Consider the following 15538-nt stretch of genomic DNA (forward strand, 5'->3'; position numbering starts at 1 on the left):
ATGATGTTTTCAAGCCTTTATTTCTTGCAAGTCTGATTATGTTCCACTTATAGCTAATGAACCCACATTATATAAAAGTAGACTATTGAATAATAATAATGATGATAATAATAATAGAATAGAATTCAACTCTATTGTCATTGCACTGTCACAAGTACAAAGCAACAAAATGTGTTCTCTGCTTTTAACCCATCCCCTAGGGGAGCAGTGGGCTGCTACTGTGCAGCGCCCGAGGATATTATAATATTTAATAATAATAATTATAATATTAATTATAATATTTATATTATTATATTAATATTATATATTTATTATAATAATATAATAATAATATTATATATTTATTATAATAATTATATTATAATTATATTATATTATATATAATATAATTATAATTTATTATAATATTTAATAATAATAATGAAATGTGGGCTTAATGAAAATAAAAATATGTTTAATACCTGCTTAAAGGTTATTTTTGAAAAAATACTTTTAATCTGAAAAAGTAATTCTTTAAATATGCCTAGATGTTATGCAAAAAAAAAAAAACAGCAGGGATGTAAACACTCACTGAGCTCGGAGCAGTGATGGCTATAAAGTCTAACAGCAGCTGGGAGGAAGGATAACGCTTCTTTGTGCATCTAGGATGAAGAAGTTTGTCGATGAAAGAGCTCTGCAGCTCGGCAACAGCTCCATGGGGTCAGGGTCCTCCTGTCTCCCACAACCTGCACTGGGTCGAATGATCATCCTAGGACAGAACCGGCCTTCCTGATGAGCTAATCTCTTCCTCTCCGCTGTAGCTGCTCCTCCAACAAACTAAACCACAGAAGATGGCTGTTGTGGTGCCAGAGTCAAAAATAGCCTTAGGAGCGCCTGCTGCACTCCAAAAGACACCAGTTCCCCCAGTAGGTAAAGTCTGCTCTGACTCTTCCTGCAAAAGAACATCACAATAATACAGTTGGGACTCCAGTGCAGTTTATTGTTCATGTTAACACCCAGGTACTACTATTTTTAGTATTATTAGTAGTAGGAGTAGTAGTAGTGGTGTTGGTATTTCAGTCCACGATCTCAAAATGTTGGCATTTATGTTAAATGTAGGTATAAGAATTAGAAATATAGTGTTTTTTTAATAGACAACAAACAAAACAAAAAAAGCAACTTTGAACAGGAAACAACATTGAACAGCTTTTCTAAAAGAAACGCAACAAACCACGTGGTTCGTGACGTTTCCGACGTATAAATCTCTCAGCACCGCGAGACCTCAGCCACTTCGGCTCTCTCTCTCTCGTGGAAGGACAAGTTATCAGTGAACGTGAGCGATCTTGCAGCGATGAATTCAGTCGTCCAGCTTAACTTGCTTGATTGTGCGATGTCTTCCGCAGATGATCCGCCTTGATGAGGTACTTTTTTCCTGAAACCAAACCAACCGGGATCCTTTATGCGAAATCCTGCTTGTAGACGAAGCACGTGTCGATGCTAGCGGTTAGCTAGCCTTTAGCCCGGGCGAACACGTGTTCCACCCGGCGCTGTTAATCTGTGATCGTGTGAATGTAGCTTCGTGTTTGTCACCCAACCGAAACGATCTGTTAACATTTTTGTTTATTTCCGACAGGGATTCTACCCGTAGACGATCGGGGCGATGATGTTAATCTCGGCGCTGAAGAATGAAGTTTGGGAAGGTAAGTCTTTAGGGAACGGAAGATTTTCCTTCTTCTTCTTCTACGGTTCATGTGATGAGTTTGTTATCCCTGTCTGAAACAATAGTGTGGAAGTCAAAACAACCTGATCTACTGCAGGGTGATGAGTAAAGACGCGTTTTATCTCGACGGAAGATCAATAAAATCGTATCTTGTTGCAGGGCTGTGGAGATGAATCCTTAAGAGGAGGAGGAGGCAAAGCGATTAAAGGTCTGTTCTGCACAGTTTCTGATCTTTTCTGCCACCTTTTCACTGATGAAAGCTGCTGCATAGGAAGTGCCGTCTGATGCGACAACTGACGATTTTAAGCGTTTCTGAGAAATGAGTTAAAACATTTAAGGCTTTATGATGTACAACCTGAGGGTAATAATATGGTCTATCTTTCCTAGGTGCAGGCTGTCAGTCCTGAGAGGTGATCTTGAGCTGAAATGAGTCGTCGTTCCTGGTGACAGAAATTGGTAAGTGCATTAAAATTTGCCTGTATTTGCAATCAAGCCAGTGATGATACAAGTTATCCCTGTCTGAAAAATCCCCTGTGGAGTTACGGTAACCTGAGGCTAGGCTCGTAGTGCCGTGCAGCAGATTTCTACCGACTGATGTTGTTCAGATGGTTTTTCTTTTCTTCTGTCACTTTACAGATGGAGCTGGTAAAACGAGTCGCCACATAGCCAGTTTGGATGAGTCGGGAGGCGCAGTGCTGAACCGGATCAGGAGCAGAATGTTGGAATAAATGAAACCATGTTTAATAAAGTTTTTTTTTTTTTTATTATTATTTCACATGTATAAATATAATACAGAGATGCTGACTGTCCAACAGGTTTTAGTCAGTGTGCGTCAAACCTGTAGGATTTCTTCTTCAGATTTTCAAGAAAGATCTGCTCCTCGAGGAGGAATTCACGGTCCTGTGTTGGGGGGAGAGAGAGAGATGTGTATCTAGTTTATGAAGTAATAAGGAAGGCTAAGTGTATCGGAAGAAATGGAATTTTACAGGAATTTCTTTAAACTGTTTTTGTGAAAATAAAATTATGAAATGGGATAAATCTCTGGTTTCTGTTTTTCTTTGTTTCTAGTCATTTAAATATAACTCCAACCAAGGAATCTAATGTAATTGCAATTGTCTTTTTAGTCAAACTATAATTGAATAGCTTAACTAAAGAGCACAAAATCACCACTGAAAGTTAAAAGATGTGGTCAACAAGCTCCGACCCAACATAAATCTTTGAAGCCAAAACTGTTGCAAGGTTTGATGCTCCGTGTGCATATAGGACTAAATCTGGGTCACGTTTGTGTATAAACTGGTCTTGTAAAGGCACTGTACAAATTTGAGACAATAATGGATTTTGCTTAAGAATTTGTAAAGGCTTAAAGCATTTTTAGGATCTGAAGAGGGAAATCTGCAATTTACCATAAATATATTGTTTTAGGATACTCATTTCCCTGCAAAAAACTAGTTTGCCCCTCTTCAGACCTGCATGTTGGCTCGTAACAAACTGGCCTTCATGTTCATTTAAGTTTATATCCACACTTTAATTGTGAATGACCTTTTACACCATAAAGTGCACTTTACTCAGGACAAAGGTTCCTGTCTGGGAAAGGTATTGCCATTCTTTGCTCCCTATCCAGTTATCTAATGGTTCCAGCCATCTGCAATCAATCATCCATGTTTTAGATTTGCAGTTTCTGCACTCAGCTGGAACACTAGATATGGCTGCCATGAATTGGAGATTTGTGTTCTTATTTTGAAAATTGGCTAAAAAAGGTCTGAACTCGGGACATTCTGACTACAAAAATGTAAAGGATCTCTGTGGACCTCAGGGGGGGCTGCTGCTATGGTTTGTGGCATTCCCCAATAAATGCTCTGACCGGTTACCTTTTCCGCTGTGTACTTCCACAGAGCCAGACTGGCCTCAAGCGTCATGGACTGATAGTTTGCAGGAGAATTTGGAGGATTATTCCTGAAAGATGTCAGCCCGGGGAAAGGCAACGCCGAAACTGAGTCTACAGATGAAACAAATCGTGAAAATTAACTTTTTTTTTTGCCAATGAACCAATCAGTATTTTTCTGAACCATAAATATTCAGCCAAACCTGGTAGAACCGGTGGAATAATTTGAGGTATAGGCGAGGTGGCGGAACGTTCTCCAAGCCTTTCCGCATCCTGCAGGTGATTTACTCGCATGCGCTCCTGTGACATCGGATTTGTATTTAATATCCAACAATAGAAGCGCTTCAAAGAAAAAAGGCTTGAGGGGTTGCTGCCCTGTCTACCGTGACGCACACCTTTAGGATCCGCTGCTCCATCTGCCTCAGGTTCTCCGTCTGAGACTGAATGTTTCTAAGTCGAGCCTGGTGCTCCGACTCCACGCGCTTGGCCTCCTGCAGCGCTCTGTCGCCCTCCTCGTACTTCTCTGCTGCAAGCTGCGGAGAACAACGGTTTTAGCCAAAAGTGCGGCCGTTGCAGCCGGCGGCGGTCAAACGTGGAGGCAACTCACCTTGCTGAAGGCCTCGACCTCCTGGGCGCGTGTTTTGAGTCTCAGGGCTATACTATTCGTTGTCTCCTTCTCTCTGTCCAGCTCTTCCCTTAGTCTAGCCAGAGTCTCTTTCTCTTGGGTCACAGCCAGCTCCTTCTGTTTTAGATCAGCCGTTCGAAGCTTCAGGTCAGCCTGTTCCTGCAAAACCAAAACCTGGATTTCCTTCCACAAGATCTACAGCAGTCAAATAAAGCCAAACAAAAGGAAGGACTGTGGGACTTACCTGTGCCAGACCGATGATGGATCCTTCTCTCCTCTCTAAGAGGCTGTTGACCTCCCGTTCGGCTCTGTCGTGCCTCTGCTTCTCCTGCGTGTGGAAGTGAGCCCACTCCGCTGCCAGCTTCCTCCTCTCCTCTGCACAGTGCTGCATCACAGACTTCTGCTCCTCCAGCAGCAAGGTCTGAAGGGGGCAGGAAGACACGTGGGAGGCCGGGTGGAGATCCAGGGCGTCGCTGCTGCTGCTGCTTCAGTTAAAAACCCAGACGTTCGCCGGTCTCACCTTAGCCCGCTCCAGCTCCTCCCTCTCCATGCTGATCTGCAGGGTGAAGACGCGGCGCTCTTCCTCCAGGCCTCTCTGGGTGGACTCGGCCTTGGCCTGCTCCGCCGTCACCTTCCAGCGTTCCTGAAGCACAGAAACTGAACTGAACTTTATGGCCATTTCGTATCACTAATTTGCACTGCCAACATTGCTGAACTTTTATAACCCATTTAAATTTAAAAGCGCACAACTGAACGTTTACTGCATTTTTGCATCATTATTATTTTGCACTACAATCATTGTTGAACATTCTTCTGCATTGTTACATTCTTATCACTGCTGCACTTTATATTGTAACGTTATCTTATTTCAATTGCAATCTTATTACATTGTCGTAAGCTGTATGCAACGAAATTTCGTTTTTTATGCACTCTGTACTTACAAAATGACAATAAAGTTTGTCTAAGTCTAATCGGACGCATTTTGTCAAGTTAAGACCACAAACTTGAAACCAGCGATGGCTCCCTGATCCGGGCTTATTAGTACCGCTCACCTTCTCCAGCTGCCTCTGCTGCTCGCTGATCTGAGTGTCCATCCTGGAGATGATTTCCTTGAGGTAAGCCCTTTCCTCTGCCATGGCTTTCTGTTGCTGGGCCAGACGGTCCTGCATTACTGGGGAGATTTGGAGAAAGGCATTAAGCGACAGCGAGGCCGCGTGGTTGCGCTCTCACTCTCGAATCTTGAGTCTTTTCTCGACTCGGCGCGGGCGTACGAGTGCGTACTTCGGAGCTGCTCGTCCCGGTGCCGCGCCCCTTGCTCCAAGCCGTGGGCGGTGTGCTCGTGTGTGCTCTCCACTCGAGAGGAGAGCTCTCCGAGCCGGGAGGAGAACTGCTCCATCTGCTCAATCACCCCTGAGAGAGATCTGGAGTCACAAGTGGAAAGTAGACCTGGATTAGCCTGGAAGTTGTTAGAAAACAATATACACCAGGGACGTTAAAAAATAAACACAGCTTTTTTTGTTGTTGTTTCTGTTCGGGATAGAAATGCTTTTGTTCCCGGGCCATGTTGGGTGGCCAGCGTCTGCCTGAAGCAGGTATCTCCGTGTTTTGTTTCATGAGCGATGGTAGGACGGAGAGAGATGGACTGGAGTCTCATCAGCAGCAATGAGGGCCCTAACCTGGTCTGCCATAGTGAAGAAAGAGTGAAAAAGTGAAGCTATCCGTTTTACCTTTCCATCTAGCGGCCCCTACAGGACTGAAAGAACGTGATTCCAGATACAGGCGGATACCAGCGGTTATATTGAGCTTCCTTAGTAGGAAGGCTGGACTCAGCCTTTGAAATGGGATAAGAAGCTCTCGAGGACGAGCTTAGAGTAGAGCCGCTACTCCTCCGGGTCAAGAAGGGTCTGGTGAGGGGGTTTGGGGCGTTCTACCATACCTTCATCTGAATATTTTCTAGGCGCGTCGCACACAAAGGAGAACCTGATTCAAACCCAGAAATCCCTGTAATCCCTTCTGGCCTTGAACGCCTTAGGATCCCCCAGAGTGAGCTGGAGAGGACCGGCCTTTCTGGGCCCGTTACCTCTTTGAACAAATCTTATTTTTTTACTTATCTACTGTTGTTCATTTTTAGAACAAGTCCTCACACTTCTCAGTCTTCATGAGAAGCTCCATTAAGGTAAAACAAATAAATGATCGACCGGTCCTGTACCCTCGGTCGAAACGCTTAAGGGTGGCACGGAGTTGGCACAGAGCAGTCTTGAAGAGTTGTGGGAACTTAGAGACAACGTCGCATCCTAAAAACGTACTGACGGAGGAGCTTTGGGAGTGCGGGAGAGTTGGCACCTTGCTACAGGTGATTTGGTCCCTGAACCTGAAAGTATGTAGTCAACGGCAGCTCTTCATCACATTCATTTGAGGTGAGTGTAGCAGTCTTCCAAGACCCCTATTTCCTACGTGTGCCTTCAGTATCATGCACAGGGTTAAAGGGTCATTGGGGGGGCAGAAAGTTTGAAGTCTGATCAGCTTAAAATTGCTTGATTGATTTTTGCGAGATGAGGTGCAAATTGCTTGATGGATACCACCAGAGGGCAGTGGAGTAGTTTGCGGAGCTGCCAGAAGTATGAACAGCTGGAAAACAGAGGCCAGCGTCTTCAGTTGGAAAATTAGCAGTTCTTAGTCTGCAGAAAGCTGCTGCCTCATGTAAAAAGGATTAGAAATGTTGCCATTTAGCTCACGATAGAACAAAGCAGCGTGGATCAGGGCGGCACACGCTGTGTTGACATTGCTGTGTCCACGCTCACCGTTAGAATAGAATGTGGAGCCGAAATCATCAAGTTCTGCATCCAGGATAAGAAGAAAATGCATAATGGAAAATGGATGGTGATACGTTACCGGGTCTCACCTGGTTTGAGATGTTGCACTGGTGACCGCATCAATCTCTTCATCCTTTAATCTCTTCAGCCTCTGAAGCTGATCCTCGTGGTCTTTCTTCATCTCCATGATGGATTTTCTAGAACGCACGGTGATTTAGATGTAAACTACAATTTTACCTTTGGAAAGAATATGGAAGCACCTTCTGTTATTCATTCAAAGAAATCCTCCCAGCTTACCTCTGGAGGTCTCGGAGCCTCTCCACCTCACGGTCTCTGTCCTGCTGAGCCTGGGCCAGCTTTCGATGGTACTGAGCCTGCAGCTCTGAGCGCTCCTGCTCGGCGGATCTCGTCAACGCGGCCAGGCGTTCCATTAGTTCCTCGCTCTCCAGTCGAGCTCGGGTCTCCCTTTGGGCTGCTGACTCCTCCAGCAGCTTCACACGAGTCCTTAAGACACCAATAAACGACATCCGAGACTTGCAAAGCCTGCACACGCAGATGTTCCTTTAAATGCGGAGAGCGGTGCGTTACTTGTGTGTGTTCTCCAGAAGCAGCATGTCCTGGTTGTGCCTCTTCTGGATCTCCTCTAACATCTTCCGGCTTTGGTCCCGCTCCAGCTGAAGCATTTTCACCTGGGACGGCATCGCTTGTGTTTAGGGCAGGCGATGAACGCAACCAACGGCAAAAAAAAAAAAAAAAAAAGGGGAAGCTTGTTTGGTGGGTACCTCTCCCTCCAACTGGACGATGCGGGCTTGGAAAGCCTGATATTCTCCATGCTGCTGCTCCTCTTTAGGTCTCCGCAGGGCTCCGGCGTCAACAGCACTCCCCAGACCCAGCAACTGAGTCTGCATCATCTTTAAGGAGGACATTGGGGGGGATGAGCCGATGTAAAACTCTTTTTAACGGAGAGAAGTAAACGTGTTCTCACCTGCTGTTGTAGTAGCAAATGCTGCAGATTGTCTGCTGTATAGGAAACCTGTTCAACAGGAGGACAATTTCATGATCTGATTTGCAACCATGAGCATTTTATATGAAAATTGTAGTAATACCTGCTGTTGGGCGGTGGCTGATGTAGTCTTCATTTGGTTTTGCTGAGGACCTGCAAGATAGAATACAAACGAGAAATAATCACTCAGACGCCTTAACCATGAATATTAAAAAAAAAGGTGTCAAAGAAAAAGCAACGCCTTAGAAAAGTATTCATTCCCTGTAAAGAAAAAATTAATTTTGTCACATTACAGCTACTCGTTTTGATGTATTTATTGGGATTTTATGTGATAGAGCAACTTTCGTCTTCTCGCTCTTGCATAAGGATCAGATTTCTGCCGTGCATGGATATTTGTCCTGCCACCAGATTCGCCTACCTGAGCGGTGTATCTCTGCGGCTCATCCAGAGTCACCATGATCCTATTGGTTGCTTGTCTGATTGACCTTCTCCCTGCTCGGCCTGCTGGGGCTGCGGGGTCCGCGTGTTTTGGAAGGTTTGAGTTCGTTTCGCACTGGTGGGGTTGAACGCCTCTGTGAGACGTTCAGAGTTTCAAATGTTGTTCTATAACTTAACCCGGGTTTAAGCTTCTACACAACTTCAAACCATGCTTTGTTAATTGGTCCTAAAGGGGCTGTTGGTTCACTAATCTTGACAGAAAAGCTGAACTTTTTATTCAGACTGAATTGGTCAAGGGTTGCCCCAGATTTCATTTAGGAGCGGCAGAGTAAAGGGAGCTGAAGAAAACTGCATGCCACACTGTTTGGCTTTTTTATTTCTAAGAAAATAATAACAATAATAAAAATGAGAAAGTGATTCTGGGCAGCGGATGCTTTCGTGTTAAAAGTATGAACGTTATCTAGATGGAAGGAAGGCGCTAGGAGGAAGCGAGACGAGCCTGATTTGGTATGATGGGTAGCACTTCTTTCGTTTTATTTAAACGGGTGGATGAGGGGCGGAGGAGGTGCGTACCTTTGTTGGGCTTCTCCTCTCTGATGGGGGTGGAATGAGCCGCAGGGCTGCAACGGGGAAAAGTCTTCATTGCTGATAAAGTGTGGAAAGATTTGATTTGATGTTGTTACAAAAGAAAAAAGAAAGAGATCTTACCTAGTGTCTCTGATAGATGCGAACGTCTCCTCTCGGTCTCTGAACGTTTGTGTCTTGTCTCTGTTACTGAAAATAGGATTGTTGGAATGTTCAATACCAAGAAACTAAATCTTTAATGCCAGCCAGTGTTGTTCACGGAGCTGAGTACGATACCTGACTACAGATTCACTTTGTAGAGAGTCCTCCTGCTTGGATGTTTTTGCCTCCGACAGAGCCTTCTTCCTGCTCAGCGCCCCATCCAACCAGTCCTGCTCCTCCTCCTCCTCCTCCTTCCTCTTGGCTTTAGACTCCTCAGATCTGCTCTGCTTCCAGCTCGGAGCGTCTCCCGTCATTTTGGCAACAGCTGTGGCTTGACTCCCAGTCAACGAAGACTTTCTCTCCAATACAGGAGAGGAGGGAGCTTTTGGAGACGCAGCTAAACCTTTCAGCGCTTTGGGACCTTCTTCTAAGCGGTCGAGCTCGTCGTTCACCGTGAGGCCGAGCCATTCTGCCGAGCCTCGGTGGCGGCTGCTTGTCGGGGTGCTGGCTGGCGCTTTCTTCTCGGGGGTGGAGAGTCTGACATCCTCTGTAGAAAATCTAACCAGACAAAAGACGAAAAATAATTTTTTTGTTCAATATGGAATCTGTAACGATTTCCAAAGGGCTAGCTAGATGGAAACATTTTAAGAATTTGACTCATCTTTTAAATTTAAGTACAAAAGATCATCTTCAAATTATGGATGTTATATTTACTGGATGGATGGAATTGATAAATGGACAAATGTTTTTCAGTTCTCTATTTCACTTTTTTCATACTTATCCAGACATAGAGAATTCTTTAATCAAAATTCTAGGTTTGTGGAAGCTTTTATTGTGAAGGGAAGACTCAGAGTTAGCCATTTTCAGTATCAGTGAGGGGTTATGGAAGATGCTGGATTTGGAGACGCTGGCAGCAGTGTGTTGGGAACACACACACACACACACACACACACACACACACACACACACATGGTGCTAACTGTGCTAATTTTACAAATGGATAATAAACGTTGCCAAAGACAGCGTAAAAATGTACGCTTCATAGTAATTTTATCTTGGTTGTTAAATCTGCTAAGAGAAAAGTTACTGACAGAACTTAAAGTATTTTGGGAATCAGTGTCAGACATTAATATTCGCCATGATTTGAAGGACAAAAAAAATCTCCATATGCATAAATAAATGAATGTTTCATTAAACTGTGTCCTCTTTTAGATGGTTATGGTAAAAAAAAGAAAGAAAAAAAAAAAAGATTATGTTTACAGACAGTCTGGCCTTGAGGGGGCAGCACCTTTATGGGGGTGAGCGTTGCTGCCCCTAGGCCCTCCCTAGGCGCCTCTTTATGAAATTCTGACTGAAATAAATCAGGAATGCAGGACACACCTGACAGACTGTCTGCGGGACTGGCGCCCCTCGGGCGTGGACACCATCGTGGGCTGATAGAACCCAAATGTGAGGTCGTCTTCCACAAATGGATCTGATGAACAGAGACACGGTCATAACCTCAACGTTTCAGAACAGCAACCGCTTACCGATATTCTCAAATCTGCAATGTTTCCCCACCTTTCAAACTAGAGTTGTTCTCCTGTGGTGGCTTTTCGCCCCTCTTCTCGCCCGTGGGAGGTCGCTCCGTGGGCCGGGCCGAGGTGGAGGCCTCCAGAATATCCTGGATTCTGGTACGAGGTCTCTGAGGGGCATCACTCCTGGGAACAGGAAGAAACAGAGCTAACTAATAATGTCAGGAGTCGAACAGTCAGCCGAGTAAACACTGTATATGGGATGGGAAAACAATCGTCTTAGATCTGAGCAGCACACCAAAGCCCAAGGCTCCCAGTAATTATTTATCATGTGAGCGCTATAAATAAGGAGAACAAAAAGAGTGAGAAAGACAAAGTGAAAAAACTGAGCCGTTACTTCTCCTTGGAAGACCAAAGTGGAGTCTCTTTTCTGTTGCCATCGTTTTTACGTCTCTCCAGCGCGTCAAGCAGGTCGTCCTTGTCATCGTTTTTAGATGTCTTAGCTGAGGAGGAGACAGACACATTCCGTCGTCACTCAGTCTTTGCTACATACTTGAGCAACCAAATCCCTGACAAGTGTGCGGCTCACTTGCTTGGCTCCTGAGGAGGGGTGACGGCGATGCGGGCGGCACGGATTTGTCAGGCTTGCTCTGTCGGGGTTGGGGTTCAGGCCTGGTTTCATCCGGAAGCAGGTCGTCGAGCGAATCAGCCAGGGGGTCGTCTGGATCTGCACACGTAGGAAGAGTCTTTAATAATAAACGGTGCTTGTGCACATCAAAGTGGAAAGCGGTGAATGAGATGCAGAGTTCTACAACCCTCTCCTTCTTTGTTTTTCACAAATTAAGGAAGCTGCGTATGTTTGTATGTAGACCAAAAAAAAAAACTGGAATAGCGCGAAGCTTCCATACAGAGATCGTTGGTAACTTCTGCTGAGGTTGCACAAACATTTCTTTTTTGTTTTTTTTTGGAACATTGAATCTTGTAACTCACTAGAAGTAAAGGTTTCGAATTAATACCACTTTTACTGCCTAAAATGGATCTAACAAAGAAAAGTAGAAAATTATGGAAATACACATCAAATCTGTTATCTTTACAAATACCCCTGAACACACCACAGCATTCACACTGCCTTAAAAGGCCTTAAAAAGGCACAAGCTGAAGGATTCCCTGTGTTTTTTATCACGGTATCTGAATGTATCCACCTTGCAACATTAAGTGGAGTTACTTTAGGTTGACAATTTTTTTTTTTTTTTTTTTTACAAAAATCATGAATCCAATCTAACCCCGTCCAGACCGAGACAATTTCTCTCGCTCCTGCAGAGAACAACGTTGGGGTAGGGCTGGACGATAAGGCCAAAACTTATATCACAATATATTTCTTAATTACGGTCCATACGATATAATCACGATGTCGATACAAAACAAAATAAAATCGTCAGGAAGACTGCAAAGAACGCCCACAAAAGATGCCTGTACAAACTTATGACAATTATTTTACTGTGTTTATAAAACTCCTCCAATATAACATTTTAGAAATACTTGTTTAAAAACACATAAAACCACATAAAATCCAGAACGGCAGCCAGAGACAAATGCTGTAATCATAGTAATGTATATATCATGTAATGTATATTGAAACATTGTAATGTCATATCACCTTTATTTAATAAAGTTATATATATATATATATATATATATATATATATATATATATATATATATATATATATATATATAATTATTGTTCAACTCGGGTGGTTGAACAATAATATGGAGAATGTAGCAAGCTTTAATTTGAGAAGTAGCCTAAAAGCCTAGAATAACTGTGGAGGAGCTGCACAGAACCACCACTCAGGTGGAAGAGTCTCTTAACAAGACAGCTATTAGTTGTGTCCTCCACGAATCTGGCCTTTGTGATAAACTAGCTAATACATAAGTTACTGTTCAAAGAAAGCCATCAACATTTTCCTTTCATGATTCAGTTACGAACAACTTTGCGTCGGTCCATCGTAAAAAAACAAACAAAATCCCAACAAAATACATTGCAATGAATGGCTGAAATCTGACAAACTCTGAAAAGCTCCAAGGCATATAAATACTTTTGTAAGGCAACTGAACGTTTCATATCTGATGTCTGATCTGACGTTTAGCGTCTCATCCATTTCTGATCATATGCAATGATGTGAGACAAGCAGAGCAAAGCAAAGCCGACAGTCAACTACGCCTAAGTTGTATAACGCTTGATCTTAACCTGAAACCTGATGCTCGCTCACCAAAGAAGTCATTGTAGTCACGTGCCGAGGATGAAGGGGCAGTGTTTGGCTTCGTACCTCCTCCTGTGGCCTCACCTGAAAGGAAAAAAAAGGAAGACAAGACCCTTCCTTGATTTCTTTGACTGCCTTTAAAGCTGGTGGCAAGGGGAACATTGTTCCCCTTGCCACAATGAACAATGCACGCTGCTTTGAATTACCTGCTCCCTTGAGTTCTGCATTACTTTCTAACGCGGCAGAGTCTTTGATTGGCTCTTCGTTAGCGACTGCCTTTGTTTGCACGGGGAGCTTTTTCTTTGATGGGAACAGGTCGGCCTCCATATCATCCAAGCCCTGAGAAAGGAGGGTAAACTTAACACAGGGTACAGACAGTACCAGAGGGGTAAATTTAGTCTTTGCTCGTTCTCTTTGCATTCGAACCTACCTTCAAGTTCTTCAGCACGTCACTGGGATCAGCCTCGGAGACGTCGGAGGCCTTGAGCAAAGGCGACAATTATTTATCACGTACAGGCAGAGGAAAAACTGATCCTCTGTTTTGCGTCTTTTCGCTTTTACCTCCAAGTCCAATTCGTCCCTCCTAACTTCCTCTGCCAGTCTGCTGAACATGTTGCTAGTGGGAGATGAGCTGAGAAAGCAACAAAAGGAAACCCATTAGGAGGAGTATTCATTCATTACAGCTAAGCATGCGGTTCTTGGATTCCATAAGCTTACGCGTTTAGCCGTCCGGCTCGAGCCCCTTTTGATCGCACCGGTTGTTCTGATGGGTGATTTGATCAAATAAATGGTCACGGCACACTTCAGCACTGGTCGGTAATTTTTCACGGGCAATAATATGATCGATGTCAATAACAGGAAACTTACTTATATTGTCAAATAAGCTGTCAAGTATGTCATCATCATCTCCAAACAGGCCTGCAAGAGAACCAGAGCAAATCTACACTTAGCCCGGTATCGACTGTGCAGCAGCACCCCAAACATTTATCGATACCCAGATAAAGATGGGCTGCAAGCGTATCACTGTTACACAATTATCTAAAGACACAGGCAAAAAGCTTCATCTGAGCACAACATAGACTTGCAGGTCTAGCTGAGTGATGCCTAATAAGGAGATTCTCCTCTAGCCACAACTAAAGACTTGATATATGAAATACCACAGGATAAAAGACAAAAAAAAAAAGTGGAAAAAATATAAAGAAATAAATTGCAGTGCATTTTAATCATAAAGGCAGGAAAACAGGAAGTCACAGATCAATAATGATATGTTCTTATACACTCTGATCAACCTAATATGCTAACTCACAATCTTCAAAAGTACTGGAGTTACATTTAAAGCTACATTTAAGATTTGTTAGAGGCAATAAGTGATGCATCAAGGACTCCTTTCAAATGCTTCAATTAATGTAGGACTGCTTACTACTGATGTGCTCTGTAAAAAAAATGGAGACACACATAACTATATCTATCTATCTATCTATCTATCTATATCTATGTATATATATATATATATATATATATATATATATATATATATATATATATATATATATATATATATATATATGTGTGTGTGTGTGCGTGTGTGTGTGCATGCATCAATCAACTTGAACTTACCTTGGGAGGCGTTACCTGTCGGCTTTGTAGGCTGCAGAATAAATACCAAAGAAAATACCTTGATATATAATTTTTTTGCACTAAGATGCATGTTAATCATTTATTTATTTCCACAACAATGGAAACAAGACACTTCATATATATATATATATATATATATATATATATATATATATATATATATATATATATATATATATATATATAAAACGGTAACAAAGGAGAACAAGGTCAACTCACCATCTTGGCAGCGGAAAGATTTGCAGGAAGCTAACAGGCTAAAGCTAGCTAAATCTGTTTAGGCGTCTCCCGTCTCCATGGGTAACGGCTCCGTTACTCTGAGCAGCGTTTTCTTTTATGTTAGCCAGGAAAAAAAGCGATAGACAGGGAGTTTCATTTTAACAAAGAGAAATGCTTTTCCATGCAGAAAGCTGTCTTTAGCGTTTAATGTTTACCAGTTCTTAGGTCAGCCAACCCGACGGTAACATTAATACCGCAATAGAAATTTTGCGCGTTAGCTCCGCGGCCCGATTTATCTAATCAAGCACAAACATTACGACCAGCAACATGCATAGATAAACAATAAGAAGTACAAAACAATAGGTATCAAGGTTTTATTCCTTACAACTGAATAGCTTTCATACAGACTGCAACGCCGGTTAAAGCATGAGCTTCCTGTTTACTGTTCCAGCTGCATTGTGGGTAGAGTAGTTTTATTTGGAAACTTAGGGTAATACTTTGAATTTACAGTAGGCCTACATTTAAATTGGAATGTGTACAAAAATAATAATTTCTTATGCATATCCGTTGATGTGTTTTGCAAAAGAAAAATAAAAAAAACACAGCTTTGGTGAGTGGGACGAGACAGATTCACCTCTAGATGGCATCAAAAGTTAAAAAATGTGTAACGTCAGAACCATTGGAGAGGATAAATGTATCCTCTAAACTAAACTGTAT

The 15538-nt window shown here is 42.9% G+C and overlaps 1 protein-coding gene, 1 long non-coding RNA gene and 2 other non-coding genes across 6 annotated transcripts; 3 read left to right on the forward strand and 1 right to left on the reverse strand.

Annotated features, from left to right (window-relative positions):
- Positions 1-1244: 1244 nt before the first annotated feature.
- LOC105936022 lies at positions 1245-2412 on the forward strand. Of its 2 annotated transcripts, XR_004929571.1 has the most exons (4): positions 1245-1400; positions 1613-1679; positions 1859-2155; positions 2336-2412. It is a non-coding gene; the product is annotated as an uncharacterized LOC105936022 (long non-coding RNA). The 2 variants fall into 2 exon arrangements; XR_004929570.1 differs by having other exon boundaries at positions 1255-1400; positions 1859-2412.
- On the forward strand, positions 1946-2017 carry LOC118560781. Its single transcript, XR_004929576.1, has one exon. It is a non-coding gene; the product is annotated as a small nucleolar RNA SNORD49 (small nucleolar RNA).
- LOC118560780 lies at positions 2188-2259 on the forward strand. Its single transcript, XR_004929575.1, has one exon. It is a non-coding gene; the product is annotated as a small nucleolar RNA R38 (small nucleolar RNA).
- Positions 2413-2476: 64 nt separating the features above from the next.
- On the reverse strand, positions 2477-15274 carry LOC105936021 (fas-binding factor 1 homolog). Of its 2 annotated transcripts, none has more exons than XM_036132177.1 (31): positions 15037-15274; positions 14822-14933; positions 14582-14612; positions 13832-13882; positions 13682-13727; positions 13526-13595; positions 13395-13445; positions 13171-13303; positions 12974-13048; positions 11290-11427; positions 11098-11203; positions 10747-10886; positions 10567-10660; positions 9322-9744; positions 9169-9234; positions 9034-9080; positions 8126-8175; positions 8005-8052; positions 7802-7930; positions 7608-7708; positions 7317-7523; positions 7109-7216; positions 5488-5627; positions 5259-5377; positions 4727-4849; positions 4451-4627; positions 4189-4365; positions 3977-4114; positions 3785-3881; positions 3568-3695; positions 2477-2599 (listed from the first exon to the last, which is right to left on the reverse strand). In XM_036132177.1, exons 2-31 carry the CDS (start codon positions 14822-14824, stop codon positions 2522-2524), a joined length of 3294 nt encoding a protein of 1097 aa, XP_035988070.1. In that variant the 5' UTR covers positions 14825-14933; positions 15037-15274; the 3' UTR covers positions 2477-2521. The 2 variants fall into 2 exon arrangements, with proteins under 2 accessions (XP_035988070.1, XP_035988071.1); XM_036132178.1 differs by having other exon boundaries at positions 15207-15265.
- Between the last annotated feature and the right edge of the window lie 264 nt (positions 15275-15538).

Source organism: Fundulus heteroclitus, unplaced genomic scaffold, assembly GCF_011125445.2.
Source record: "Fundulus heteroclitus isolate FHET01 unplaced genomic scaffold, MU-UCD_Fhet_4.1 scaffold_48, whole genome shotgun sequence".
NCBI lineage: Eukaryota > Metazoa > Chordata > Actinopteri > Cyprinodontiformes > Fundulidae > Fundulus > Fundulus heteroclitus.

What these genes read in the sequence shown, in the direction of transcription:
- LOC105936021 (XM_036132177.1), bottom strand. An exon ending in CAGCCACCGCCCAACAGCAG is followed by an intron (nt 8,053 to 8,125) that starts GTATTACTACAA and finishes CCTGTTGAACAG; the next exon opens with GTTTCCTATACAGCAGACAA. An exon ending in TCGTCCAGTTGGAGGGAGAG is followed by an intron (nt 7,709 to 7,801) that starts GTACCCACCAAA and finishes ATGCCGTCCCAG; the next exon opens with GTGAAAATGCTTCAGCTGGA.